The sequence below is a fragment of the Scyliorhinus canicula genome, chromosome 11 (genome assembly GCF_902713615.1).
Source record: "Scyliorhinus canicula chromosome 11, sScyCan1.1, whole genome shotgun sequence".
NCBI classification, from domain to species: domain Eukaryota; kingdom Metazoa; phylum Chordata; class Chondrichthyes; order Carcharhiniformes; family Scyliorhinidae; genus Scyliorhinus; species Scyliorhinus canicula.
The window spans coordinates 8,402,714-8,428,092 of NC_052156.1; the positions used below are offsets into that span (position 1 = coordinate 8,402,714).

At 49.8% G+C, this 25,379-nt stretch overlaps 1 protein-coding gene across 1 annotated transcript in view; it reads left to right on the top strand.

Annotated features, from left to right (window-relative positions):
* LOC119973746 (plexin-A1-like) overlaps nucleotides 1-25,379 on the top strand; it is a 580,418-nt gene that overhangs the window by 524,800 nt on the left and 30,239 nt on the right. Inside the window, exon 23 of the mRNA XM_038812164.1 lies at nucleotides 14,931-14,997. Within this exon, the coding sequence (XP_038668092.1) occupies nucleotides 14,931-14,997 (67 nt within the window). The remainder of the gene's footprint in view (nucleotides 1-14,930; nucleotides 14,998-25,379) is intronic.

The window sequence follows — 25,379 nt, forward strand, 5'->3', positions numbered from 1 at the left end:
GCAGTGAAGAGTTAACCACATTATTGCGGAGGCACGTGTCGGCCAGACCGGGCAAGGATGGCAGATCTCCCTCCCGTCGTTCATGAACCAGATGGGTTTTTACGAGAGTCGATGATAGTTTAATGGTCATTTTAATTCTAGATTTATTAACTGAATTCAAATTCCACTATCCGCCAGGGTGGGATTTGTACGTTAGCCTGGGCTTCTGGGTGACGAGTCCAGTGACATTATCACGACGCCACCATCTCCCAATCGAACCAAGTTGCCTTTCTGTGCAAATGTTTGTCAGCCAGTCGGTTGGTGCGCCGGGGGCTGGTTTAGCTCAGTTGGCCGGATGGCTGGTTCATGATGCAGAGTGAGCCAACAGCACAGGTTCAATTCCTGTGCCGGCTGAGATTGTTCATGAACACTCCAACTTCTCGGGTTAAATCGCCACCAGTCAGCTCCCCCCCCCCCCCCCCCCCCCCCCCCCCCCCTTCAAAGAGGAGAGAAGCCTCTGGGACTGTGGCGGTATTTATATCATTTGTTAGTGTGATGCTGGTAACATGGGACAGCAGTTGGCTATGACAGCTTGTACTCTGTTTTCGCTTGGCTCAGAGTCATAAATAGTGTTGGTATTGAGTTCTCATAAAAGTGAATAAGACTTGTCGCTGTGTGTGGTGTGATTTATTCAGTTGGGAGGAGCGAGCAGTCTGCATGTGCAGCATTGTCTCTTGTGGTTTACAGGAACCTAGTATTCCAATGTCAGGAGACACCCTGAGGGATTGCTGGATGATTCCCTCCTGTCCCAGTTGATCATTGCCTGATTGAAGTGGGGGTGAGGTTCGATAGTATAGGGAGGGCCGTGATAGAGCAAACTATTTGGAGTGGTGGCATCATATGAACGTACGAATTAGGAGCAGGAGAAGGCCACTCGGCCCCTTGCCTGCTTCGCATGAGTGATCTAATTTTAACCTCAGCATCACATTCCTGCTGACCTCCGATGACCTTCCCCCCCTCCTTGCTTGCCAAGAATCCATCTAGCTCCGCCTTAAAGATATTCAAAGACTCTGCTTCCATTGCCTTTTGAGGGAGAGCGTTCCAATATCTCTCAACTCTCTGAGAGAAAAGATTTCTCCTCATCTCTTGTCTTAAATGAGCGACCCCTTACACCAGTCGGTTGGTGCGCCGGGGGCTGGTTTAGCTCAGTTGGCCGGATGGCTGGTTCATGATGCAGAGTGAGCCAACAGCACAGGTTCAATTCCTGTGCCGGCTGAGATTGTTCATGAACACTCCAACTTCTCGGGTTAAATCGCCACCAGTCAGCTCCCCCCCCCCCCCTTCAAAGAGGAGAGAAGCCTCTGGGACTGTGGCGGTATTTATATCATTTGTTAGTGTGATGCTGGTAACATCATCACACTAAGATAGGAGCAGGAGGAGGCCTTTTGGCCCTTCGAGCCTGCTCCGCCATTCATCACCATCATGGCTGATCATCCAACTCAATAGCCTAATCCTGCTTTCTCCCCATAGCCTTTGATCCCATTCTCCCCAAGTGCTATATCCAGCCGCCTCTTGAACATATTCAAAGTTTTAGCATCAACTACTGCCTGTGGTAATGAATTCCACAGGCTCACCACTCTTTGTGTGAAGAAGTGTCTCCTTATCTCTGTCCGAAATGGTTTACCCTGAATTCTCAGACTGTGACCCCTGGTTCTGGACACACCCATCATTGGTAACATCTTCCCTGCATCTACCCTGTTTAGTCCTGTTAGAATTTTATAAGTCTCTATGAGATCCCCGCGTCATTCTTCTGAACTCCAGCGAGAACAATCCCAACCTAGTCAATCTCTCCTCATCTGACATTCCCGCCATCCCTGGAATCAGTCTGGTATTTTTATTTTTAAACAGTGACCCCCTCATTCTAGATTCTGCCACAAGAGGAAACATCCTCCCCACACCCACCCTGTCGATACCCCTCAAGATCTTCTATGTTTCAATCAAGTTGCCTCTCACTCTTTGGACATGCGTTTAGAACAGAGTTGGCTGACAGTGATGATTAACACAACAGTTCCAAATCTACTAGTCAGAGGAAATGCCTAAACCGAACTGTAAGAATGTGCATTCATCCAAAACCAATTTGAAGAGGAAGTGCTGCAGTGGATGGAAGTTATCAGAGGCAGAGATCCGCCCAGGCTGCTCGGTGATTGACTTCGAGAGGGAGGAACATGCTGCACAAAATGTCCCTTATTGTCCGCCTTTGCTTGTCGGACCCATTCCCGTGGGTGCCGTATGTTATCCGATGGATTACAATTCTTCTTCCTTCGCCCAACACTGTCTCTTGAGGGGTGTGGGGGTGAGGAGGACAGAGAGGGTGGTGATGAGGAGAAGGAAGGGATGAGCAGGGTGAGGATACGGCAGAGGAGGGGCCAGAGGGTGAAGGCAGGAATGGGGGTCAGAAGGTTGAGGGGAGGAGGAGGATGGGGGTGAGGAGGAGGAGGACGACGAGAAGGAGGGGCCAGAGGGTGCCGAGGGACAGGAGGGTGAGAAAGAGGAGGGCGATGGGGTGAGGAGGGGGATGAGCAGGGGTGGGGACACAGATAAGGGGAAGGGGCAAATGAGTGATGAAGGGAATGAGAGTGAGAAAGAGTAGGGGAATGAGGGTGCGAGAGGGGGATGGTGGGGGTAGGAAAGAGTGGGATGGGACACCATTCTCTCCAAACCCCCCCCCCTCGCCCCCAGAAGAGATCACCTGTTATCACTCTCAGAAAATGTCCTGTGGCCGATGTGCCCACTGGGTTAACAGCGATTAGAAACATAGAGTAGAATCATAGAACCCCCACAGTGCAGAAGGAGGCCATTCGGCCCATCGAGTCTGCACCCTACCTAGGCCCAATCCTCTGCCATATCCCTGTAACCCCACCCAATCTTTGAATGCTAAGGTGCAATATAGCATGACCAATCCACCTAACCTGCACATCTTTGGACTGTGGGAGGAAACCGGAGCACCCGGAGGAAACCCACGCAGACATGGGAGGGGAACGTGCAGACTCCACACAGACAGTCACCTGAGGCCGGAATCGAACCTGTGTCCTGTGAGGCAGCAATGCTAACCACTGTGCCACCATGCCGCTATTGCTGGGAGCAAGTCCTCAGTTAAAAATTTGCTTGAAAAATTATATCTCTAATAATTGTAGAGACAGTTGGATGGTGGGGACGGGATGATGGAGTGGTGGCGGAGGGGGGGGGGGGGGGGGGTGACGTGAGCGGTGGACAAGGCCGTAGGGAGGGGTGAGGGGCTGTTGGGGCGGGTGGAGGTTGGGGGGTAGCACTTTTAAGGTTGAGTACGACAACATAAAATATTCTACTTTTGCCAAAATTCTCTTTTAAATTTAAATCGACATGTAAATAACAGTCTAAATTTGCACGGTGCCCTGAAGTAGATAAGGTACAATTCTCATGACACGCTGTGTTGATGTCCCGGAGATTTGAGAATCTTGGGTCTCATCAAAGTACGTGTAAGAAAATAAAAAGCGGGATTGATGCAAAACAGGGCGTTGACTCACTCTTTCATGTTTTATTATTCTTGTAGAGTCTGAGGATTAAATCCCTATTTGTCACTGGGGGATTGCTTCAAGAAATGCTTTACACATCTCTGCGTCATCCTTGCTTCACCCCAGATTGGCTATAAATTCAGTGTGTCCGACACAATTTGTATGATACCGCTGGGGGAAGGGGGGAATCTATCCAATTCTTGAGCTAAGGCTCTTCTGAATGTTTGTACCGTGCATCACTCTTCTATACAATATTCAGACAAACAATTCAATCTGTGTTTTCCCTGAGTTGCTGGTGAATGTCTGATTGACACACCCTGGGGCTAGCATCATTTGCATAAAAGGGGCAGATGCCAATGGCGGTTTAATGTGCTGCCAGAGATGTCAGAACGGTACGGTTGTATTAGTTACGGAGTTGAGTTGTTTTGGAAGTGGACTGATTTTGTCGTAGCCCCTTTCCTAACATCAGTCAACGGCTCTCTGATGAGGTATCCTTGAAGAATGAGCAGTGGGCCTCCAGTTTCACCATTGTTGCAGTCACTCTGCCTCCTGTTTGCAGGTATAATGGAAGACAAATTAAAAAAAAACCTACATTCGTACAGCGCTTTTCACAATGTCCCAGATTACTTTACAGCATATTAAGTACTGTTGAGCTGTCGTCACTGATATAACGTACGCAATGTTATCAAATGCTCGAGGAGGCTTGAGGAGCCAACCGACTTATTCCTACTCATAAACGTTGGTATGTCATCCTGGATGTGTGATATGAGCTGTGCTAGATGGCCATTGTCATCCATAATTATCTTGCAAACAGAGAGTGGAACCACGATTGGAGTCCTGTTCCTTCTGTTGTAAATGGAAGTTTACAGTGAGACGGCTTTGTGGGATGAAATTGCCAGGGCAGGAGTGTGTAATGAGCTTACAGTGAATCAGTAACCTGTTTTACACTGCATATGATTCTCTCTCGAGGTTTTTCTTCCATTGATTTCAATGTTGTCCTTTTGTCTACTTACCTACTATCTAACTCTATCTTGGTGCATTGGAGTTTTTTGAGGAATGACATATCATGATAAAGTTGTGCCACGTAATAAATACTGAAAATATATTGCAGCGAGAAGCAGCAATCAGCAGAGCCTTTAGGCTTGCTACTCAAGGAAAAACAGATGCAATTGTCCTCTGGCTTCTTAAAGGTTGTGTTGCACAGAGACACCTTAGGGCTCTAACGCTTCTCACTGACAGTGAAGCCCTATGTTGACCAGTCATTCCACATTGTTGCTCAGGAGTCATTTAATGTGAGATTACTGATAAAATAGGATCCAATTACATGCCTTGAATGGAATAATTATATTGAATAATATCATGAACCCAGGCAGATTCACGCTTTCCACAGAATGGAAAAGATTTTGCGCAGTTTATCTGGGTTAGAAGTATTGAATCTTTCCTCCCAAAAATCAGTGTCATCGTCCGCGTAGTGTAATCAAAACTAAATAAGAGTATTTCCCTGTCAAATTAACAATATTTCACTGCCAGTGTCGCCCACATCACGATAGGAAATTACTGTGGATGCTGGAATCTGAAACACAAACAGAAAATGCTGGACATCCGCAGCAGGTCTGACAGTGTCTGAGAGGAGAGAAGGGAGCTGACGTTTCGAGTCTGGGTGACCCTTTGTCAAAGCTGGAACTGGAAATGGGGTCAGATTTAGACTGGGAGGGGAGGGGAGGAGTGGGGCTGGATAAGGGGCCATAGGTGGAAGAGTGTGGATTGCTGTTTTGGTTTCAGATTCCAGCAACCGCAGTAATTGGCTTTTACCTTCGTGTTTAATAATAATAATCTTTATTATGGTCACAACTAGGCTTGCATTAACACTGCAATGAAGTTACTGTGACGATCCCCTAGTCGGCGCCTGTTCGGGTACACTGAGGGAGAATCCAGAATGTCCAATTCGCCTAACAAGCACGTCCTTCGGACTTGTGGGAGGAAACCGGAGCACCCGGAGGAAACCCGCGCAGACACGGGGAGAACGTGCAGACTCCGCACAGACAGTGACCCAAGCCGGGAATCGAACCCGGGTCTGGACGCTGTCAAGCAACAGTGCTAACCACTGTGCTACCACACCACCCATGATTTATTTCTCTTCCAGGAATGCCTCCAACTATCGCTGGCCCTCTAACCAGCCCCACTGCTCCATTGCGCCCCACCCCCCTCTATCCAGCCCCACTACTCCATCGTGCCCCCTCCCCCACCCTCCACAACAATGTAACTCTGAGCCTATTTCCAGCTCTCTCCAGGCTCACTTGTGGGCTACACACAAACTTTAACACTGCATTGTTCTCTTCAATGATCCCCAACTACATTTATAGCGGATGGTCTTTCGAACCAGATGCCAACAATGGGCGTTATTATTATACTCAGACATTTCTGAGATTGTTTGGTGAATTTTGGAAGGAGAAAAATTATCATGTCTCTTCGGTTCTCGTTCCCTTCAGAGCTGTCTCTTTGAATTAGATCATGTTCATCTGGTCCGGATTCCTCCTCATGTGGCTCACCGATAAATGTATGTCTGATAATCGCGCCCGAGAAGCCCTTGGGGCATTTTACAGCAACGGTGGCGCTATCTGCAGGCAGGGTGTTGTTGTTGTATGCCAGCCATGGTCCGCAGTGCTTGTCCTTTCCCACTGTGGCTCAGCCCAAATGGATTTGCGAAGTGAGTTCTCCTCTGCGTGCGAAAATGCTTTTGTTGAGATGTACAGCGTTGTTTAAATATTAATTAATTTGGCTGGCATAGCAAATGTAATGTCCCACGCTGTTGCAGCTGGGGATGGATTTAAAGCAGGGATGTCTCTGTCGTTCTGGAGCTGGGGAAGCAGATACATGCAGCAAAAGCAATGCGTATTTGCTCGCGCTGAACTTAAAGACCCGGATATATGAATGCAGACCCCATGCATTAAAAGTGAGAATTTATTCCCTCCTTCAACACAGACGTGTGACGACACCCCGGCTTAGTGTGCGGTCAATTCCAGCCCCACCTGACCCAGAGTCAAAGGTGAATTAACAATAATTCTCAGAAAAATAGCCAAATCCTTTGGCCCTTGGCTGCCGAATAATTACAGTCACCGGGTGTGTAAGTAGAAACACTTATTTATAACAAGAATGAAGGTGAAATATGCAGCAAATACCACTGGTGGTCTATCATCGAATTCCTAATTCCCCGCTTTATCTTTCCCCTCAACCTCTACATAAACACACACAAGACAGACAAACACAGAGGGGAAGAAAGCGGGTAAAAGAAAATCATCAGTTAAAGGAAAAAAGAGTCTTTGTTTCTGATGGTGGTTTTTGACACCTTGCGCCTCTTCAAACGTTTCTTTCAGTTCGAGGTTTTACTGCAGATTCATTCAGGTCTCTGTAGTTTCAGAAATACAACACTCACAGTCGTTCTGGCGATGAAGCGGAAGCAGGTCGTTGCCTTTCTGAATCTCGCACTCACGTGCTCCCTCAGGCCCCCCGAGAACCACCCCACCGGGAGAGGGTCCAATCACCACCTGTTACCGGGCAGAGTGCGGCCTTTTGGCCAGTTCATTGGCCGCCAACCAATCAATCAAACCGAGTCCCACTCCATCTCTCTCGCTCTGGTCTGAGTCTCCGGTTCCAACCAGCAGAGTCTAGCAGAGTGTTTTCTTCTGTAAATTCTGAATTCCCCATTCTCTCTGCTGCTTGACTTCAAGATACACGTCCATTAATCACCCTTGGAGTAAAAATGATCAAAATAAAAGAAAGGGGAAATTAAGGAATAGAGATGGAGGACCTTTACGTAAGCAAACAGAAAGATCTCCACCATACCTGTCAACCCAGCCTCCCCACAATGACTTGTTCCCTTTCAAAATCAAAGATATCTTTGAAAAAGGAAGTATTTTCAAGGCCGGGATTAATGGATGGACCGTTCAGATATACCACTGAACCTGATAGGGAATTTTGGAGATATGTCGTTAGTCAGAGAGCAGGTAGGTGGGGAACTCACTAACACTGGAGTACTCATGCCGAAGAAACACATGATGGGGAAAGGGATAGAAAGTTACGTTGATTAACTTGGGTGGAGGGCACAGAGGAGGCTAGTGCGGATAGTACAGACTAGATGGACTGAATGGACTGTTTCTGTGCTGTAGACTCTGGTAGTCTCACTTCAAGGAAACCTGGTGTGGGAAGCCAATATGTGACAGAGTGGGAATGGAACAAGAATGACAGTAGTGGAGGTATTGTTTGGTGGTTGGGAATGAGACACAATGCTCGATCAGAGTAAAAGAAGCTTGCGCACTCTCTCGCGCTTTCTCTGTCTCACTCGCTCATGCTCTTCCTTGCTCTTTACAAGAGCTGTGAACAAATTAGAATTAATAAGCATTGATAATCATGAAACATTTTAATTACTTTGCAGGGGATGTTTCCAAGGTCATTATCATGCAACACGGTTGAAGTGTAGTCAGATCCGAGGTGACGTTTCGGATGATTTATGTATTAAGTTGGATAATTAACTTAATTGGTAGATTTTAATTGGAATTCAGTATTTGCTTAAAAGATTGGCAGCCACTTGGAGGGAACCCACCACTGTACGTGCCTAACATCTCTCTATCTTGCCCCCCTCACTCTGTCTCTCTCTGCCTTTCTCTTTCACTGTCTCTCTGTCGGGATGTACTTCAGTTTCACTGTGACGCCTTTTGGCATTTCTGATTCAATGATTTTATGTAAGGATCATCTCAGGTTTTAAAATTTACATTTCCCAGATCTTTGGTCTTCAGTTACTGGCTTCACAAGTCAGCAGTTATTTAACAGCTATCCTGTCACCTCAAAAGACCTGATTAAGTTCCAGCACAGAGTTGTCACAAGTACTGCCCTTTCTCTGCAGTCGATTGAGATAAATGTACGCAGATTTGTAGCCCAGCTGGCGTCAATCTACACCACAAAACAATCGTGCCATTTGCCACAAAGTGAAAAGGTTGCAGTAAAATGTCTCCTCTGAAGCTGAGGCCAAAACACATTGTTGTGCAACAAGAGATCCTTGCATAACCTGGGAGTGTTTGATGGGGCCAGTGTAGAGGGAGCTTTACTCTGTATCTAACCCCGTGCTGTACCTGTCCTGGGAGTGTTTGATGGGGACAGTGTAGAGGGAGCTTTACTCTGTATCTAACCCCGTGCTGTACCTGTCCTGGAGTGTTTGATGGGGACAGTGTAGAGAGAGCTTTACTCTGTATCTAACCCCGTGCTGTACCTGTCCTGGGAGTGTTTGATGGGGACAGTGTAGAGGGAGTTTTACTCTGTATCTAACCCCGTGCTGTACCTGACCTGGGAGTGTTTGATGGGGACAGTGTACAGGGAGCTTTACTCTGTATCTAACCCCGTGCTGTACCTGTCCTGGGAGTGTTTGATGGGGACAGTGTAGAGGGAGCTTTACTCTGTATCTAACCCCGTACTGTACCTGTCCTGGGAGTGTTTGATGGGGACAGTGTAGAGGGAGCTTTACTCTGTATCTAACCCCGTGCTGTACCTGTCCTGGGAGTGTTTGATGGGGACAGTGTTGAGGGAGCTTTACTCTGTATCTAACCCCGTGCTGTACCTGTCCTGGGAGTGTTTGATGGGGACAGTGTAGAGGAAGCTTTACTCTGTATCTAACCCCGTGCTGTACCTGTCCTGGGAGTGTTTGATGGGGACAGTGTAGAGGGAGCTTTACTCTGTATCTAACCCCTGTCCTGTGTACCTGTCCTGGGAGTGTTTGATGGGGACAGTGTAGAGGGAGCTTTACTCTGTATCTAACCCTGTGCTGTACCTGTCCTGGGAGTGTTTGATGGGGACAGTGTAGAGAGAGCTTTACTCTGTACCTAACCCTGTGCTGTACCTGTCCTGGGAGTGTTTGATGGGGACAGTGGGTATGTGAAATGGGAAGCTGATTACATTTCCCAACACTCCTCTCCCTCTATTTGTTAAGTACAGAGATTGGCTCTGAGAAAGTGGCACATTTATTTGGTTGACATGTCGAGACTGCTGTTCGAGCGATGTTTGTTCTTTCAAAAACTAGTTCCAATTAGGAATAGAAAATGTCAGTTTATTGTGGAATCTATCATGTGTGCCTGTGACTCTGGGATTTTCATTAATTGGCTAATGCTGACAGATAGTCTGAGTTAAGAGGCAGTTAGATCGGGAAGTGGAACTTTCAGACAGCAAGTTAAAATCAAGTTTAAAATCTCTCCATGGACTAAACTACTCTCGCCTCCGCCCCCCCCACCGCCCCCCCATCGCTGTAACCCCTCCAGTCCTAAACCCTCCCAGACATCTGCATCCTTCCAGTCCTGGCCTTTTGCCCATCCCAGATCCTTGGTGGCCATGCCTTCTGCGGCCTGGACTCTAAGACCTGGAATGTCACCCTTAACGTCTCTGCCTCTCTCCTGCTTGAAGACCCACCTTGAGATCTTCAATTGAAAGTTGTTGTTGGTAACCTTCAGTCAAAATATTGTACTGGGGAAGGACATGCCAGTTGAGTGGAACTACAATCATGGAAACCAGTAGCTCCTTCTCCCAGCTCCAGCAAGAACAGGAAAATGGAGTCCTCCTTTCCCTGGTACCATCCAGGGAGAATTTAGGCATTTGATTGACCTGCTCCGATTACATCAATTGAGTTCCCCAGAAGCTTAGATCTCCGGCCTCACTACTTCAAAAAACATAATTTCGACTGATCACCCTGGGTGGGATTCTCCCTCCGGGAGTCTATGTGCCGACGCCGGAGTAAAAACCGGAATGTTTTACTCTGGCGTCGGCGCCAGTTCCCAGACCCCCATTCTCCGCCCTCCGTGGGGCTAACAGGGGCATTGTGCGATTTACGGGGGCGGGGCCTTGGCGCGGCATCAGAGACCTGGCGCCGTGTAAAAGACGCGGCGCCTTGGGTCCCGCGCATGCGCAGTTGGGCCGGCGCCAACTAGCGCATGCGCGGTGGCTGTCCTCCCCCAGGCTGCCCCGCACAAACATGGCGCATGGGTCCAGGCTCGCCAGTGGAGCCGGCTGCCCGCCGACAGAGAGGCCGGCCCGCTAATCGGTGGGTCCCAATCGCCGGCCAGGCCACTCCGGAGGGCCTCCCCGGGGTTGGAGCCCCCCCTCCCCACCTCGGCTCCCGGCCCTTGAAGCCTCAGGTCCCGCCGGCCAGAGAGCAGGTTAGAATGGCGCCGGCAGGGCTGTCACTTTCATCGCTGGCCACTCGGCCCATCCGGGGTAGAGAATCGACGCTCGCCGTTTGCGGCGATTCTGCGAGCGGCCCGACACGATTCGCGCGGCGCTCGTTTCGGGGGGCCGGGAGAATCGTGTTCGCGGGTTGGGGCGGCGGGGCGCAATTCGCTTAGCGCCCCGCCGATTCTCCCACCCGACGTGGGGGGGGGGGGGAGAGAATCATGTCCCCAATCCCTGACTCACTGATCTCTGACCCCCAATCCCTGACTCACTGAACTCTGACCCCCAATCCCTGACTCACTGATCTCTGACCCCCAATCCCTGACTCACTGATCTCTGACCCCCAATCCCTGACTCACTGATCTCTGACCCCCAATCCCTGAATCACTGATCTCCCTGACCCCCAATCCCTGAATCACTGATCTCTGACCCCCAATCCCTGATTCACTGATCTCCCTGACCCCCCAATCCCTGACTCACTGATCTCTGACCCCCAATCCCTGAATCACTGATCTCCCTGACCCCCAATCCCTGAATCACTGATCTGTGACCCCCAATCCCTGAATCACTGATCTCTGACCCCAATCCCTGACTCACTGATCTCCCTGACCCCAATCCCTGTCTCACTGATCTCTGACCCCAATCCCTGACTCACTGATGTCCCTGACTCACTGATCTCCCTGACCCCCAATCCCTGAATCACTGATGCCCCTGACCCCAATCCCTGACTCACTGATCTGTGACCCCCAATCCCTGAATCACTGATGCCCCTGACCCCAATCCCTGACTCACTGATCTCTGACCCCCAATCCCTGACTCACTGATCTCTGACCCCAATCCCTGACTCACTGATCTCTGACCCCCCAATCCCTGACTCACTGATCTCCCTGACCCCCAATCCCTGAATCACTGATGCCCCTGACCCCAATCCCTGAATCACTGATCTGTGACCCCCAATCCCTGAATCACTGATCTCTGACCCCAATCCCTGACTCACTGATCTCCCTGACCCCCAATCCCTGAATCACTGATGCCCCTGACCCCAATCCCTGACTCACTGATCTCCCTGACCCCAATCCCTGAATCACTGATGCCCCTGACCCCAATCCCTGACTCACTGATCTGTGACCCCCAATCCCTGAATCACTGATCTCTGACCCCAATCCCTGACTCACTGATCTCCCTGACCCCCAATCCCTGAATCACTGATGCCCCTGACCCCAATCCCTGACTCACTGATCTGTGACCCCCAATCCCTGAATCACTGATGCCCCTGACCCCAATCCCTGACTCACTGATCTGTGACCCTCAATCCCTGAATCACTGATGCCCCTGACCCCAATCCCTGACTCACTGATCTCTGACCCCCAATCCCTGACTCACTGATCTCTGACCCCCAATCCCTGACTCACTGATCTCCCTGACCCCAATCCCTGACTCACTGATCTGTGACCCCCAATCCCTGACTCACTGATGTCCCTGACCCCCAATCACTGAATCACTGATCTCTGACCCCCAATCCCTGACTCACTGATCTCTGACCCCAATCCCTGACTCACTGATCTCCCTGACCCCAATCCCTGACTCACTGATGTCCCTGACCCCCCCAATCCCTGACTCACTGATCTCCCTGACCCCCAATCCCTGACTCACTGATCTCCCTGACCCCCAATCCCTGACTCACTGATCTCTGACCCCCAATCCCTGACTCACTGATCTCAGACCCCAATCCCTGACTCACTGATCTCTGACCCTCAATCCCTGACTCACTGATCTCCCTGACCCCAATCCCTGAATCACTGATGCCCCTGACCCCAATCCCTGACTCACTGATCTGTGACCCCCAATCCCTGAATCACTGATGCCCCTGACCCCAATCCCTGACTCACTGATCTGTGACCCCCAATCCCTGAATCACTGATGCCCCTGACCCCAATCCCTGACTCACTGATCTGTGACCCCCAATCCCTGAATCACTGATGCCCCTGACCCCAATCCCTGACTCACTGATCTGTGACCCCCAATCCCTGACTCACTGATGTCCCTGACCCCCAATCACTGAATCACTGATCTCTGACCCCCAATCCCTGACTCACTGATCTCTGACCCCAATCCCTGACTCACTGATCTCCCTGACCCCAATCCCTGACTCACTGATCTCCCTGACCCCCCAATCCCTGACTCACTGATCTCCCTGACCCCCAATCCCTGACTCACTGATCTCCCTGACCCCCAATCCCTGACTCACTGATCTCTGACCCCAATCCCTGACTCACTGATCTCTGACCCTCAATCCCTGACTCACTGATCTCTGACCCCAATCCCTGACTCACTGATCTCCCTGACCCCAATCCCTGTCTCACTGATCTCTGACCCCCAATCCCTGACTCACTGATCTCTGACCCCCAATCCCTGACTCACTGATCTCTGACCCCAATCCCTGACTCACTGATCTCTGACCCTCAATCCCTGACTCACTGATCTCTGACCCCAATCCCTGACTCACTGATCTCCCTGACCCCAATCCCTGTCTCACTGATCTCTGACCCCCAATCCCTGACTCACTGATCTCCCTGACCCCAATCCCTGACTCACTGATCTCCCTGACCCCAATCCCTGTCTCACTGATCTCTGACCCCCAATCCCTGACTCACTGATCTCCCTGACCCCCAATCCCTGACTCACTGATGCCCCTGACCCCAATCCCTGACTCACTGATCTCTGACCCCCAATCCCTGACTCACTGATCTCTGACCCCAATCCCTGACTCACTGATCTCTGACCCCCCAATCCCTGACTCACTGATCTCTGACCCCCCAATCCCTGACTCACTGATCTCCCTGACCCCCAATCCCTGACTCACTGATCTCTGACCCCCAATCCCTGACTCACTGATCTCTGACCCCAATCCCTGACTCACTGATCTCCCTGACCCCCAATCCCTGACTCACTGATGCCCCTGACCCCAATCCCTGACTCACTGATCTCCCTGACCCCCAATCCCTGACTCACTGATCTCTGACCCCAATCCCTGACTCACTGATCTCTGACCCTCAATCCCTGACTCACTGATCTCTGACCCTCAATCCCTGACTCACTGATCTCCCTGACCCCCAATCACTGAATCACTGATCTCTGACCCCCAATCCCTGACACACTGATCTCCCTGACCCCAATCCCTGACTCACTGATCTCTGACCCCCAATCCCTGACTCACTGATCTCTGACCCCCAATCCCTGACTCACTGAACTCTGACCCCAATCCCTGTCTCACTGATCTCTGACCCCCAATCCCTGACTCACTGATCTCTGACCCTCAATCCCTGAGTCACTGATGTCCCTGACCCCAATCCCTGACTCACTGATCTCCCTGACCCCCAATCCCTGACTCACTGATCTCTGACCCCCAATCCCTGACTCACTGATCTCTGACCCCAATCCCTGACTCACTGATCTCTGACCCTCAATCCCTGACTCACTGATCTCCCTGACCCCCCAATCCCTGACTCACTGATGCCCCTGACCCCAATCCCTGACTCACTGATCTCTGACCCCCAATCCCTGACTCACTGATCTCTGACCCCCAATCCCTGACTCACTGATCTCCCTGACCCCAATCCCTGACTCACTGATCTCTGACCCCCAATCCCTGACTCACTGATCTCTGACCCCCAATCCCTGACTCACTGATCTCTGACCCCCAATCCCTGACTCACTGATCTCTGACCCCCAATCCCTGACTCACTGATCTCTGACCCCCCAATCCCTGACTCACTGATCTCCCTGACCCCCAATCCCTGACTCACTGATGTCCCTGACTCACTCTCCTCCTCACCATCCCGTACCCCCCCCCCCCCAATACCCAATCCCTGACTCACTCTTACCCCTCCAGCCCCAGACTCACCAATCTCTCCAACCACCCCCAGCATCTGACACGCTAACCTCCCTGACCACCCCAAATCCCTGATGGCTAGTCCTTGCCTGGGATAGTAAATCAGATAACAGTAATCGGGATAACCAAGGCTTGTACTCGAAGATGAATTACATACCAGGACTGACATTTTAACCCATTTATGTCAAATTAAACCCTTGATGCTCATCGCCTCTGGAGATGATGAAGATGGTAGTTATACTGTAAACTGTAAACCAATGACATTGAAATATATTTTGATATTTACAACATTGTTTTCCCAGGACTGAATCGGTAGCTGAGAAGATGCTGACAAATTGGTTTACCTTCCTGTTATACAAGTTTCTGAAGGTAAGACTGAACCAATGATGATGTTGAATTGTAGTTTATAAATGTGCTTAATGGGAGCTCTGTATTCCGTTACTTTTAATAAAGGATAGAGTTGTAGAGTCATACAGCACAGAAAAGGCCCTGCGGCCCATCACATCCTCATCGGTCAAAAACGACCCCCTCATTATTCAACCCCCCATTTCCCAGCACTGGGTCCATAGCCTTGTGCACCCGCATGTGCCTGTCTAAATACTTCTTAAATGTTATGAGGGTCTTCGCCTCCACCATTCTTTCAGGCAGCGAATTCCAAACTCACACCAGGGCTGGTTTAGTACAGTGGGCTAAATCGCTGGCTTGTAATACAGAACAGGGCCAGCAGCGCGGGTTCAATTCCCGTACCAGCCTCCCCGAAGAGGTGCCGGAATGTGGCGACTAGGGGCCTTTCACAGTAACTTCATTTGAAGCCTACTTGTGACAATAAGCGATTATTATTATTAGGGGTGTTCTGGGTGGAAAAGGTTTTCCTCACATTTGCACGGGGGGTGAGGAGGAATTTCTTCTCTCAGAGGGTAGTGAATTTGTGGAAATTGTTTCCTAACTTCACATTCAGCCGCGTTATATTCCGTCGGCCAAGTTTTTGACTTAAGTTGTCGATATCTCTCTGCCGACTCTTCGTGTCATCCTTGCCACTTTCTTTCCCACCCATTTCTGTGTCTTCCGGAAACACACCAATCATGCATTCACTTTGCTCGTCCAAGTCATTAATATATATTCCGAGTAATGGTGGCCCCAGAACGGATTCCTCTGGAACGCCACTAGCTGCAGTTTGCCATCCTGTCTTCACCCAACTCTCCCTCTGTTTTAGTCAGCCGATCCTCTAACCATGCTAATATACTGCCCCCAACACCATGGGCTCTTATCTTATTAAGTAGCCTTTCATGTGGAACCTTATCAAAAGCTTTTTGGAAATCGAAGTATGCTACATCTAATAATGATAATCATAGAATTTACAGTGCTGAAGGAGGCCATTCGGCCCATCAAGTCTGCACCGCCCTTGGAAAGAGCACCCTACCCAAGCCCACGCCTCCACCCTAACCCAGTAACCCCACCTCACCTTTTTGGACACTAAGGGCAATTTAGCAGAGCCAATCCACCAAACCCGCACATCGTTGTGGGAGGAAACCGGAGCACCCGGAGGAAACCCACGCAGACACGGGGAGAACGTGCAGACTCCGCACGGACGGTGACCCATGCTGGGAATCGAACTTGGGACCCTGGAGCTGTGGAGCAACTGTGCTAACCACTATGCTGCCGTACTGCCCTTAATCTTTATTATTGTCACAAGGAGGCTTACATTAACACTGCAGTGAAGTTACTGTGAAAAGCCCCTAGTTGCCACATTCCGGCGCCTGTTCGGGTACACAGAGGGAGAATTCAGAATGTCAAAATTACAGCACGTCTTTCGGGGATTGTGGGAGGTAAAGCACCCGGAGGAAACCCACGCCGACACGGGGAGAACGTGCAGACTCCACACAGACAGTGACCCAAGTCGGGAATCGAACCCGGGACCCTGGCGCCGTGAAGCAACAGTGCTAACCCCTGTGCTACCGGGTTCCCCTTCATCTCCCTTGCTCGTTAGCACCTCAAAGAATTGTAATAAATTTGCCCGCCATGATTCCCCTTCATAAATCCATGCTGACACTGCCTGATTAGATTATTCCTTTTGTAAATGCTCCCCTATTACATCCTCCATACCGCTGGACTATAACTGGCCCTGCATACAAAATGCAGCAGAAATATTCACTGCCTTTAAACGAAAAGATCTTTCTTTTCCGTTTTGAAATAGGCTTAATGGAAGAAACATTGTTAATCCAATTTATCCCTGTGAAATTTGATGCTTTATTTGGATGTATATCCGGCTTTAAAATATCGGTGCCTCTCCACAATCTTATTATTTTATTTGTAAAGCAGTGGTCACTATCTCCCATAACATGACTAAAATATATGTTATTTGGACAGCACACACTGCATTTCAGCAAGAGCCTGTCAGCATAGATGCAATTTCTTCTCTTCAACCCATTGACATCGGATTTTCCCGGACATAAAAGCAGAAATCCACTTGTGGTCTGCATTATTGATGAAGAACACACCGTGGGGACCTTTGAAAGATAGAATTCCTGATTTTCCAACGTGTTAGCTCAGCTCTATCCTTGGGATTACAAAGGCGAGATCTGGACCTGACAGTCACTTCTTGATCATTAAGCCAAACCTTTTACTTTGAACGTCAGGACCCGAATTCTGATCGTCCCTCTTCCCCCCCCCCCACACACAAAATATTTGTTGCCTTTTTTTGTTTTGCCACTGGCATTGGATTGAAGGAATTTACACAGAATAAGGAGTTTACCAACCCCTTCGGGGCTGCCCTGGAGTCCCCATGTTTTACATTAGAGCCAATTTCCGGGCATTTTGAGATTGCTGAAAGCTTTTACCTTTCATAGATAGAACATGCAGTGCAAAAGGAGGCCATTTGGCCCATCGAGTCTGCACCGACCCACTTAAGCCCTCACTTCCACCCGATCCACGTAACCCAATAACCTTTTTGGTCACTAAGGGGCAATTTATCATGGCCAATCCACCTAACAAGCACGTCTTTGGACTCTGGGAGGAAACCGGAGCACCCGGAGGAAACCCACGCAGACACGGGGAGAACATGCAGGTTCCACACAGTCAGTCACCCAAGGCCGGAATCGAACCTGGGACCCTGGCGCTGTGCAGCCACAGTGCTATCCACTTGTGCTACCGTGCTGCCCGAAACCTCTCCCACTTTGATATATTTATCACCTTTTAAATGAAAGGATTTGTGAGGATGACACAAAGAGGCTACAGGGGGGCGTAGACATAGAAAATAGGAGCAGGAAGAGGCCATTCGGCCCTTCGAGCTTGCTCCACCATTCCCCCCCCCATATTCTTTGATCCTCCCTGCCCCAAGTGCTATATCTAACTGCTTCTTGAAAACAGGTTAAGTGAGTGGGCCAAAACTTGGCAGATGGAATATAATGTAGGCAAGTGTTGAGTTATGCACTTTGGTAGGCGGAATAAAGGAGCTGAATATTATTTAAATGGAGATAGACTGCAGAAAGTTGCAGCACAGAGGGGAGTTGGGGGTCCTCGTGTATAAATCACTAAAAGCTAACATGCAAGTTCAGCCGATGGAACTGGACTCCAGTGAGAGTCAGTGCTCACAGAACTATACCCTAAGTAGAGTTAGTGCCCATGGAAATGTACCCCATCTAGAGTCAGTTCCCACGGACCTGTACCCCAGGGAGAGACAGTGCCTATATAACTGTACCCCAGCTAGAGTCAGTTCCCACGGACCTGTACCCCAGGGAGAGTCAGTGCCCATATAACTATACGGTAAGGTGAAGCCACCACAGTCCCAGATTACCATAGGCTGCTTCCCCTTTGAGGGGGAGAGCTGACTGGTGGTGATTTAACCTGAGGGTCACCACCCCTCGGACAAGGGGCAAGGTTGAGAAGGCAGGGCCCCTTCATGAATAACCTCAGCTGGTCCGGGAATTGAACCCATGCTGCTGGCCTTGCTGTGTATCACAAACCAGCTGTCTAGCCAAGTGAGCTAAACCGGCGCACATGGCTATACCCTGCCGATAGAACTGTACCCCAGGTAGAGTTAGTGCCCATGGAACTGTACCCCAGGGAGAGTTAGTGCCCACGGAACTGTACCCCAGGTAGAGTCAGTGCCCACGGAGCTGTACCCCAGATAGAGTTAGTGCCCACGGAACTGTACCCCAGGTAGAGTCAGTGCCCACGGAACTGTACCCCAGGTAGAGTCAGTGCCCATGGAGCTGTACCCCAGGTAGAGTCAGTGCCCACGGAGCTGTACCCCAGGTAGCGTCAGTGCCCACGGAACTGTACCCCAGGTAGAGTCAGTGCCCATGGAGCTGTACCCCAGGTAGAGTCAGTGCCCATGGGGCTGTACCCCAGGTAGAGTCAGTGCCCACGGAGCTGTACCCCAGGTAGAGTCAGTGCCCACGGAGCTGTACCCCAGGTAGTGTCAGTGCCCACGGAGCTGTACCCCAGGTAGAGTCAGTGCCCATGGGGCTGTACCCCAGGTAGAGTCAGTGCCCACGGAGCTGTACCCCAGGTAGAGTCAGTGCCCACGGAGCTGTACCCCAGGTAGAGTCAGTGCCCATGGGGCTGTACCCCAGGTAGAGTCAGTGCCCACGGAGCTGTACCCCAGGTAGAGTCAGTGCCCACGGAGCTGTACCCCAGGTAGAGTCAGTGCCCATGGGGCTGTACCCCAGGTAGCATCAGTACCCACGGAGCTGTACCCCAGGTAGAGTCAGTGCCCACAGAGCTGTACCCCAGGTAGAGTCAGTGCCGACGGAGCTGTACCCCAGGTAGAGTCAGTGCCCACGGAACTGTACCCCAGGTAGAGTCAGTACCCACGGAGCTGTACCCCAGGTAGAGTCAGTGCCGACGGAACTGTACCCCAGGTAGAGTCAGTGCCGACGGAACTGTACCCCACAAGAGGCAGGACACAATATTCAATAAAGAATCAGCTGGGTGTTGCAACTGAGTCGGCACGGTTGGAATTCTTGAAGGATAAGATTAAACGAGGCAAAGTTGCACCTTCATCCAAGCAAATCTTGGAAATTAGTGAGCAGAATTTGAGCTGCTCGTACTGGCAAAGCTATTGCTTGAGGGCGGTTTTGCTCCTTTGAGTTTCTCCCTCGGTGTCTGCTGTATCCAACCATTGTAGATGAAAATGTTTGCTGCTGTTTTTATTTTTTGAGATGTACAGGCCTCCCGAGTACAGGCTGGCAGGCTGTTAGCGAAACAGAACGATGCGGCGGCTCCAGATTCTCTTGGAACCTTTCACGTTGTTCCCTGTGAAACGTGGTCTGCAGCGAGAGGAATGGATTAATTTTTTTTCGTTAAGAACCCTCTTGCTGGTCTCTCATTAACATTGCTTGCCTCAGTCACCATGGAAACTGTGTTGAATGGATTCCTTCCTTTGAACTGTCAGATGAATTGCCTGAGGGTTTTTTGGGCAAGTTAATGTGTACATTTGCCCGGAATGTTTCTCAGAGTCTGTGCCGCTCTGTAGTGTTCCATACAAACCTCCCCTTCCTATCTTATATATTTTGTTTTAACCGACAGGTCTTTCTGTTTGCCCCTTGTCCGATTGTAGAGTTACCAAATCTGATTGGACGTATTCCTGAGGTTTTCATTGGCTGCCCCACACGTCCCGCCTCCTGGTGCCCCACCTCCCATTGCTGATTGGAAAATTGGCGCGGGCTCCTCTTCAACTGATTGGCTGATTCTTTAAGGTCCATCAAACACCTGCATCCACCCACAAACAAATCTCCAACACTTCAAACACTAATGAACCCCAAAAACATCATTTGATTTTTAAAGTCACTGTGGTTTTCCTTCCGGGTTTTTTTACACGCAGCTGTATCCTCGAGATTAATCTGTATTTTCTGAAAAGAGACACTTGTTGCTGAAGTTTTTCATCGTGCACTCATCTGGACAAACACAAGAGTGCCAAATTTCAAAGAATCACGGCAATTTATACGACAGGAGAAAAAAGGATGCTGACTGGTTGGCAAGTTGCCACCTCCACTTGAAGCATAAGGCGGTGTTCCAACGGCCCTACCAAACATCCGTGACTCAACTTACACCAATTTACAATAGTGGGGTTCGGCAGGGTTCAGTGCTGGGACACCGGCTGTTCACAATATACATGAATGATTTGGACGAAGGAATTGCATGCAATATCTCCAAAGTTGCAGATGACATTAAGCTGGGTGGCAGTGTGCGCTGTGAGGAGGATGCAAAGAGGCTGCAGGGCGACTTGGACAGGTTGGCTGAGTGGGCAAATACTTGGCCAATGCAATATAATGTGGGCAAATGTGAGGTTATCCACTTTGGTGGCAAAAACATGAAGGCAGATTATTATCTGAATGGTAGCAGTTTGGGAAAAAGGAAAGTGCAACGAGACCTGGGTTTGAAGGTTAAAAGTGAAAATCGCTTATTGTCACAAGTAGGCTTCAATGAAGTTACTGTGAAAAGCCCCTAGTCGCCACATTCCGGCGCCTGTTTGGGGAGGCTGGTACGGGAATTGAGTCGTGCTGCTGGCCTGCCTTGGTCTGCTTTAAAAGCCAGTGATTTAGCCCAGTGTGCTAAACCAGCCTCTGGTTTAACAGGTGAAACAGTCACTGAAAGTTGGCATGCAGGTACAGCAGGTGGTGAGGAAAGCTAATGGCATGCTGACCTTCATAGCGAGAGGATTTCAGTATAGGAATAGGGATGTCTTGCTGCAGTTATACAGGACCCTGGTGAGGGCACACCTTGAGTATTAGAACATAGAACATAGAACAGTACAGCGTAGAACAGGCCCTTCGGCCCTCAATGTTGTGCCGAGCATTGTCCGAAAGCAAGATCAAGCTATCCCACTCCCTGTCATTCTGGTGTGCTCCATGTGCCTATCCAATAACCGCTTGAAAGTTCCTGAAGTGTCCGACTCCACTATCACAGCAGGCAGTCCATTCCACAACCTAACCACTCTCTGAGTAAAGAACCTACCTCGGACATCCCTCCTATATCTCCCACCCTGAACCTTATAGTTATGCCCCCTTGTAACAGCTACATCCACCCGAGGAAATAGTCTCAGATCGTCCACTCTATCTATCCCCCTCATCATCTTGTAAACCTCTATTAAGTCGCCTCTCATCCTCCTCCGCTCCAAAGAGAAAAGCCCTAGCTCCCTCAACCTTTCCTCATAAGACCTATCCTGCAAACCAGGCAGCATCCTGGTAAATCTCCTTTGCACCCTTTCCAATGCTTCCACATCCTTCCTATAGTGAGGTGACCAGAACTGCACACAATACTCCAAATGTGGTCTCACCAGGGTCATGTATAGTTGCAGCATAACCCCGCGGCTCTTATACTCGAGCCCCCTGTTAATAAACGCTAACACACTATAAGCCTTCTTCACAGCTCTATCCACTTGAGTGGCAACCTTCAGAGATCTGTGGACGTGAACCCCAAAGATCTCTCTGTTCCTCCACATTCCTCAGAACCCTGCCGTTGACCCTGTAATCCGCATTCAAATCTTTTCTACCAAAATGAATCACCTCGCACTTATCAGTGTTAAATTCCATTTGCCATTTTTCGGCCGTGTGCAGTTTTGGTCTCCTAGTTTGAGGAAGGACATTCTTGCTATTGAGGATGTCCAGCGAAGGTTCACCAGGCTAATTCCCGGGATGGCAGGACTGACATATGAAGACAGACTGGAACAACTGGGCTTGTACTCACTGGAGGTTAGAAGAATGGGAGGGGATCTCATAGAAATATATAAATTCCTGATGGGATTGGACAGGCTGGATGCGGGAAGAATGTTCCCGATGTTTGGGACGTCCAGAACTAGGGGTCACAGCCTAAGAATAAGGGGTAAGCCATTCAGGACTGAGATGAGGAAGACCTTCTTCTCTCAGAGAACATTCTCTCAGAATGGGCAGCAGGGTAGCATGGTGGTTAGCATAAATGCTTCACAGCTCCAGGGTCCCAGGTTCGATTCCCAGCTGGGTCACTCTGTGTGGAGTCTGCACGTCCTCCCCGTGTGTGCGTGGGTTTCCTCCGGGTGCTCCGGTTTCCTCCCACATTCCAAAGATGTGCGGGTTAGGTGGATTGGCCATGCTAAATTGCCCGTAGTGTCCTAATAAAAGTAAGGTTAAGGGGGATGTTATTGGGCTACGGGTATAGGGTGGATACGTGGGTTTGAGTAGGGTGATCATGGCTCGGCACAACATTGAGGGCCGAAGGGCCTCTTCTGTGCTGTACTGTTCTATGTTCTATGTTCTAACTTGTGAAATTCTGTACCACAGAAAGCTGTTGGGGCCAGGTCGTTGGATATATTGAAGAGGGAGCTAGACGTGACCCTTGCGTCTAAAGGGATCAAGGGGTCTGGAGAGGAAGCGGGATACTGAATTTGCATGATCAGCCATTGAATGCTGGTGCAGGCTTGAAGGGCTGAATGGCCTACTCCTGCACCTACTTTCTATGCTTCTATGAAACAATTGGTCATCCCTCCCTCTTGCTGTTGGCGGGATCTCGCTCCACAAACTGAATCCCTTCAGCTTTGTCCCTGCTTAGATTCCGCACGGATTGTGCCTCCCTCAATTCACCAACAGTGTCTGATTCCCTTTTCTCCTTGCACTTCGATCTCACCCAATCCTGTCCATATTACAGAGCCAAAAGTTGTGTTACTGTCACCACAGCCTTGCAAGCCATGAGGTAATTGATGGAGCCCTGCACAACTCGGGCAGGGGAGGTGGTCACTGACCCTTTCCCAGTCGGATAATTGGTTGAAAAAAGCTTCGACATCAAGTACCCCCTCCACGCCTCTTTCGCTGTCCCATACGCCATAAGACGTAGGAGCAGAAGCAGGGCCATTCGACCCATCGAGTTTTCTCCACCATTCAACAAAATGATGGCTGATCTGACATGATCCTCAAATCCACTTTCCCGCCTTATCGCCAAAATCCTTGATTCCTTTACCGATTACAAATCTGTCTACCTCAGCTTTGAACATACTGAACGGCCCGGCCTCTACAGCCCTCTGCGTTAAAGAAATCCACAGATTCACTCCCCTCCGAGAGAAGAAATTCCTCCTCATCTCTGTATTAAACCCCCCCCTTCCTGACTTTAATGAAGTCAAATACGCAAATTAAAGATCATTTTAGAGACATGCGTGGTGTTGGAGGTCCTGGCTGTGATGTATGTGTGTTGAAGCTCGTTAGCAGCTGTCTGTTTAATTATCAGCGATGATAAGGAGATGCGAACAGCATATGGTGAGAGAAGGATTGTGAGTTATTTCAATTTGGGGGAAGCACGGGAGAGGTAATGTGAAGCGTGTAGGATAAACAGGAGCAATAGTCAGACTGTGAATCTGAATTTACAATGTGAAGGATGGCTCTCTATCCAGGCCACTCTGAATCAAGTGATCTGTCCCCTCCTCCGCTTTCCTTTGTTTCTCTTTGATGCACATCAAAGTTTTATTCAGTGTTTCATTCAGTGAACATGCCAGATAGTCTCTGAAAGGTGTTTGCTGTTTGCTCGGCTCTGTGGGAATAATTGTGGAGAATACATTCTTGCTCACTGAACCGCTTACTAGGTAACGCCTTTCATCCTGGGCAGCACGGTAGCACAAGCGGTTAGCACCGTGGCTTCACAGCGCCAGGGTCCCAGGTTTGATTCCCCGCTGGACCACTGTCTGCGCGGAGTCTGCACGTTGTCTGCGTGGGTTTCCTCCGGGTGCTCCGGTTTCCTCCCACAGCCCAAAGATATGCAGGTTAGGTGGATTGGCCATGATAAATTGCTCTTAGTGACCAAAAAGATTAGGAGGGGTTATTGGGTTACGGGGATAGGGTGGAAATGAGGGCATAAGTGGGTTGGTGCAGGCTCGATGGGCCGAATGGCCTCCTTCTACACTGTATGTTCTATGTTAAATCCTGCTTGACCTATTGTGCTGCCTTTGTGGCTTCACGGCCTCTGTATCTTCTTCACTTCCCAGCTTTGTTTATGTATCTCTCCTCTTACCCTCCATCTTTCTTGTTCCCCAAGTTTTTCGATCTGCGAAACACATTTTTTATTTCCTTTCTCCATTTCCTTCTCTCTCTTCCTCTTTCTTTTCCACTCTCTCTCTCTCTCTCTCTTTCTCACCTTCCTGTGACTCCATTCCCTGTTTCTGTTGATCTTTCTGTTTGTGAAAGTGAGGGTGTGTAGGAGGAGAGGGTGCATCTATTGAAGTATCTGAGCAGGTTGCTTGTAGAAAAGGCTGTCCCTCGATTCTGACTGCAGTCCCAATAGGATTGGGTAAATTCCTTTACTCTCAGCCACGATCCCCTTTGTTGCCCATCCCGGGTTACGCTTAAACTGAGTGGCTTCAGAAAACCATAGGATTCCTACAGTGCAGAAGGAGGCCATTCGGCCCATCCAGTCTACACCGACCCTCTGAAAGAGCACCCTACCTAGGCCCACTCCCCCACCCTATCCCCATAACCCTGAAAAGGCCATCTAACCGTTGGACACACAGGGGAATTTATCATGGCCAGTCCACCTAACCTGCCCATCTTTGGACTGCGGGAGGAAACCGGAGCACCTGGAGGAAACCCATGCACACACGGGGAGAACATGCAAACACCACACAGTCACCCGGGGTGGGAATTGAACGCACGTCCCTGGTGCTGTGAGGCAGCAGTGCTAACCACTGTGCTACATGATAGACCATTTCAGAAGGCAGTTAAGGGTAAGGGCAGCAGATGCCCTTCATTAGCGAACAGGGCGGGTTTTTGCAGCAATCAATGATAGTTGTCATG